At 32.5% G+C, this 5473-nt stretch overlaps 1 protein-coding gene across 1 annotated transcript; it reads left to right on the plus strand.

The window, feature by feature from the left end:
* Positions 1 to 2155: 2155 nt before the first annotated feature.
* Positions 2156 to 5142, plus strand: LOC145328236 (pro-resilin-like). Its single transcript, XM_080171851.1, has 3 exons — positions 2156 to 2225; positions 3820 to 4050; positions 4409 to 5142. Exons 1-3 carry the CDS (start codon positions 2220 to 2222, stop codon positions 4559 to 4561), a joined length of 390 nt encoding a protein of 129 aa, XP_080027977.1. The 5' UTR covers positions 2156 to 2219; the 3' UTR covers positions 4562 to 5142.
* Positions 5143 to 5473: the final 331 nt, after the last annotated feature.

The following is a 5473-nucleotide window of genomic DNA, read 5'->3' on the forward strand; positions in this document are numbered from 1 at the left end:
TTTGGTAAATAGCTGATGTTAAAATAGATGGAGAAAAAAAATGTACGTGTCCCTAGAGGCCTCTAGGGGCGTAGCCGCTTGTATTAAAAAAATTATAATATCCAAACCTTTCAACAAATAGTTGTAATCCACACTAATTTTATCATTCATTGTCTTATCCCCAAAAATCCTTGGTTATTATCATTATAAAGAACTCAAATACTATTTCAATTAAACCAAAAATGTTCACCCTCATTTTTTAGGCCTCACCACAAGGGTGGGTGATTGTGTGTGTGTGTGTGTCTGTGGGCGTCTGTATTGGTGTGTGTGTGTTTCCTATTAATAATTCGCAATTTTCAGAGATGTGGACTTATTTTCAAAAAACTATATATGCTGTATATAAAGTCACTGGAAACCCGCCACTGTAGCTTCTTGTAGTCGGAACCAGTAACGTCCAAGCTTCTTGTATCCAGAACCAGGGACGTCCAAGCTTTAATTTTATGGCGCGTAAAATGGTGGGTTTCAAATGTTTCAAGAGGTAATGTATTTTTTTCCCTCATTTTTTGAGGGGGAAAAATGAGGAAGGGATCCAAAGTTTAAGGGGGATAAACACCCCTTTACCCCCACACTTGGATGTCTATGTGGTAGAATCGAATCTAAGCCCAACAACGCATCATAACTAAAGAAAATAAATATAATTCCTACTGCTGCTATGTCAGGTGCGCGACATAAATAGTTAGAGTAGGGGGAATTCCTTTTTCCAAAAAAGGCCCAACTGATAAATTATGCAGGTTAAATTTAATAAGTTATGTAGGTATAATTCTACTTCTCTAAAACTATTGGCCACAATAACGAAAATAAACATTATATAAGAAATAAATATTTTTGGATTTATCTATAAGTAGCTCAGCTTATCTTATTGTAGTTATTAATAATGATTACTTCGTATTATACCAAGGATCTCAATAATGGCTGGAGGGATTGCGTTACGTTACACATTTCATCTTTGGATTGTTTTAGGCTATTTTCTTTCCTATTGTAGACTCTTTAACGTCTATGGACACTGCCTCTATTAAAATGGAAAAGAAAATAAAAAAGGCAGCAAACTATTTTGTTTTGGACATTCCAAAACCCTGGGCTTAAAGGGTGCTAAAAATGCTACTGGCTTCTTGTAAGTTGCCTATATCAATCTATAAACTTGTTCTATCAACCTATCACCTACTTCTATCTATCTATAACCTACTTTTAGGAGTTGTATAACTTGGATAGTTATCCTTTCTTTTTCCCTCTATTTCTTTTGATACACACACACAAACAAACATACACACACACACACACTCATACTGTTTTTACTCCTTCCCCTTTATTTTGTATAACTCAAAAACAACAAAAATTTAGTGCTTAGCGAAAATCAACTATAGCTTTTTTGGTATAGTCCCTTTTGTAACATCGCACCTTATGGGGCGATTCTTCGTATTTTTCACAGTAGCTTTTCTCCTATTTTTAGCCCCTGCGGGGCCAATTACCTAACCCTGTGGGGGCAATCACCTAAACCAATATAACCTAACCTTACCTAAAATAACTTTAAAAAAGCCATTTTTAAAATACGACGAATCGCCCCTGGGGCGATGTTACTAAAGGGATTATTCCCGATTTTTTCACTGTTTATTTTTATCTATAAAAAATGAACATGACTTTCAGACAAAGGTCGTGTAATCAAATGATTGGTTGTCTGTTGGGTTACCCAATTCCCATTCGGCTCCTTGTGGACTAGTTCTCGATATGTCTCCTAGACACCGAAATAGAATTGTAGGTATATAAAAGTAACAGGATGTCTTTGTTTCTGTCTGTCTACACTTATAAACTTAGGTCTTATGTTGGTCTGTCTGAAAGACTTACATATCTTTTTTTAATTGGCGGATTTTTAAAAGGATTTTAATACAAATATTTATTTAAAATGCATGTCAATATTTTTAAATTTCTTGTTTTTTCATTTTGTAAATACAATTGCCTAATAATTAATGACATTTTTGAATAAAAATGTAGAGAGCTTTAAAACTATAGAAAAATCTTTTTTTAATGTTTTGTATAAACATACCCCGAGAGCGTACAAATCACGCCCAAGAACTTTGACGCACCGCGGACGTTCGAGTTACGCAGCTTGTGCGTAACTATATATACGCTTTTGTGCGTCATTTTGCGTCAGTCTTGAATTGGAGCTCATACACACATATCCCACCATGAAGGTAGTTTACAGTGGCTTTTTAAAAAAGATATTGGAGTGTTATAATTTTTTTTATTAACGACAAAATAAAAATAGCTTTTCAGTATTTTTTTTATAAATATGATCCGTGTTTTAGCAAACATTACAATGCTTTCATTTTTCTAGTGTAGATTCCTTTAACTGGCTATGTAATTTGACCATCGTATATTTTCATAACAACATTTTATTTTCATTAAAATGCAGAAAAAAAATCTATTAGCCTGCCTAATTCTCAGTGTCTCGATAAAAAAATAAATGGCTTAAGTCGACTGTTTATGGTCTTTAGCTGACTGATTGTCGACATATTGTTATATTTGTATGATATTTTCTGCAGCGAACAGTGATAATAATAGAAAAGTACATCTAATGTAACGACAGTAAAACTTTGAATACTTTTATTATATATTTATTATCAGATATGATCCTAATTCTTTGTTTCAATCTAGCAGTGTCTGAACCTTTCAACCAATAGATTCGTTTAACTTAATTGGGTCCCTGATTATGCTTCTAGTTTCATGTTGTTATAATAACAGCATAAAGTTGACACTGTTTGCCAATTTCAAAAATCAGAGGCGTGCCAGGAGCTTTTATTTCTTGAGGATATGAAAAATGGAAAGTCGGGCGTTCGCATTTTCAATTTTAACACCCCTAATAAGTTATTTCAATGGTTTAAATAAAAAATCTCAAATATCTTTTTTTATCTTTTATTGTTATCTAAATTATTGTTTGTAAAATCAGTGTTATCAGATTGATTGGTCAATTATAGGTTTTAAGTTTATCCACTTAAGATAACATTGGTTTGATAAGATATCTTAAAAGGCTGTTAAAGTTGCAATTTTAAAAGCGTAGCTAATCAGTTGCTAGAGCTAGTTCTTACGTCAAAACGTCTTAAGTATAAGGACAGTTTAAGTTTAGTTTAATAATGATAAATGATAATCTATGATAAAATGTATCAGCTATATTTTTTAATTTGAAGAATCTTATAAATATGACCTCATCATTCACTCTATTTACAATATGTACATTAAGAGATATAAGTTTTCCGGAATTTTAATGTAGGGAGTAGATTTGAAATCTGCATCAAATTTTAAGGATTTTTTTTATAAAATTCGTTTTTTGTAAAATTCTTTATCTAAAAGCGAAAATACATTTTAAGTTAATTAATTTTGACCAATAGGATAGGTGGATTTTAAACTACCTGCGCTCTAATTGGTTGAATGATGTACGACATCCAATCAGAGCGCAGATTTTTTAAATCCACCAATCACAGATGCCAAAATTAATTAACTTAATTTGTATTTCCGCTTTTAGATAAAGAATTATACAAAAAACGAATTTTATAAAAAAAATCCTTAAAATTTGATGCAGATTTCAAATCTACTCCCTACATTACAATTCCAGAAAACTTATATCTCTTAATGTACATACCAAATTACATAAAAAAAATTTTTTGAGGAAGACCATTTTTTCATTTATTGTCGACCTATAATGAATTTTACTACTGTTTGTATTATAATTTTGTTTATAATCTTTACCTATATGAGACAGAGCCATTATAATAAAATTATTATTCTTAGGTATTATTAGCAACCAGCTGCCTCCTTGCCGTTTGCGCCGCTCTTCCCCGCCCCGACGGGCCCGCCCCCGCCGCCTATGGTGAAGAACCCTCCGCCCCTGCCGCCTATGCCTACAGCTGGGCCGTCAAGGACGACTACACCGCGAACAACTACGGCCAGGAAGAGAAGAGAGATGGATACGCCACCAGTGGTTCTTACTATGTTCTTATGGCCGATGGCCGTGTACAGAAGGTAAATTCATTTTTATTTGGAAGATTTTTTTCTTTATATTGGTACATTTTTAAAAAAATGTCAAGTATAGATTTAGATTATTAAACTTTAAGATATTTTTTGTATATAGAAATGTCTAATATGTTTATGATGTTATACATACATGTAATCATTTTCTCTGACAAACAAAAACTCAATTATAGCCCCATTTAAATCATTTTAAGAATCCCCCCCCCCTTTTTTATACTTCGCTCCTATATGCCTCTAGGGGCACTTGAAGGAGGTTTGAGGTCGACCATATCGGTTAGCGATATCTTAAGCTACAGACATATAGACAAATATTCTCCTACTTTTATTAATTACTTCAATTTGTTTGCAGGTGTCCTACTCCGTAAACGGAGACGGAGGATATGTTGCTGATGTTACCTACGAGGGTGAGGCTAAGCCCTACGTTGCCCCCGCTAAACCCGCCTACGCTCCTGCTCCCGCCCCCGCCTATGCTCCCGCTGCCGAGAAGCCCGCCGCCTACTAAAGAAAACGAGAGAGCAAAACTTGCTGCCAAATGAATTAAGTATGCTGCCATTTTCCCATTATAATGTGACATAAAATTGTGTTTCTTTAAAGTTATTAACAAAATTTGGAAGATTTTTTAGCAAAAATCTATCAACTTTGGTAATATGTTTTTAGGGGCACAAAAATAGTGCCTATGTGTCATATTTATTATTGTTCCTGTAACGTCCTATTCATTTTACAGGGCAATTTGTTCCTTAACAGGGCATTTTCTCCTTTTTTTGAATAGGACAAAAATTATTAAATGAAAAATCCTCCAGATAAAAATCCACACAATAATGTTTGTAAAAAAACTATTTCTCCTGTTATCCCCAATATTGTAAACCTTTTTTTATTCCTCAAAAGAAATAATCAAAAATTTTGTTATTGATTCCTTTTTTTCTCCTTTGATCTCCCTAAAAATTTTTAAAAACTTAAAAAAAAATTCCTTGAAAAACCCTACCTTAAAAATGTAATTGAGGGCATTAATTTCAACTAGTCAAGGCTGTAAATTAATTATTTATTTATTTATGTTTAAAATAAAAATAAATTTTCATAATTGAATTAAAGGTGTTTTTTTTGTAATAAAATATACGAGTCTATGTCAAATTAAATCAAATCATTACAGTTTTACTTTAATTTTAAGAAAAATGTGTTCAATTATCTAAACGAAGTCTTTATTCCATGCGTTAAAATTACCAAGTTGAAAAATGAAAAAGCATAAAACGCTTTTTGTTTAAGAAAAAGGTATTCGGGGGATAAAGTTTAGGGGTAAAGTAGTAAATTATCATGAACAGTTCTTTCTAGATATTTATGAGATCTTACGGAACATACTTTTACACATACATCTCATTATTAACGGCTTAATATTCTTTCAATACTTGTCCCAAAACAT

This window comes from Acartia tonsa, chromosome 9, assembly GCF_053477335.1.
Source record: "Acartia tonsa isolate MP-2025a chromosome 9, ASM5347733v1, whole genome shotgun sequence".
NCBI classification, from domain to species: domain Eukaryota; kingdom Metazoa; phylum Arthropoda; class Copepoda; order Calanoida; family Acartiidae; genus Acartia; species Acartia tonsa.

Excerpts from the sequence above, each read along its gene's own strand:
- LOC145328236 (XM_080171851.1), top strand. Across the intron at positions 4,051-4,408 it reads CCGATGGCCGTGTACAGAAG|GTGTCCTACTCCGTAAACGG; the intron begins GTAAATTCATTT and ends ATTTGTTTGCAG.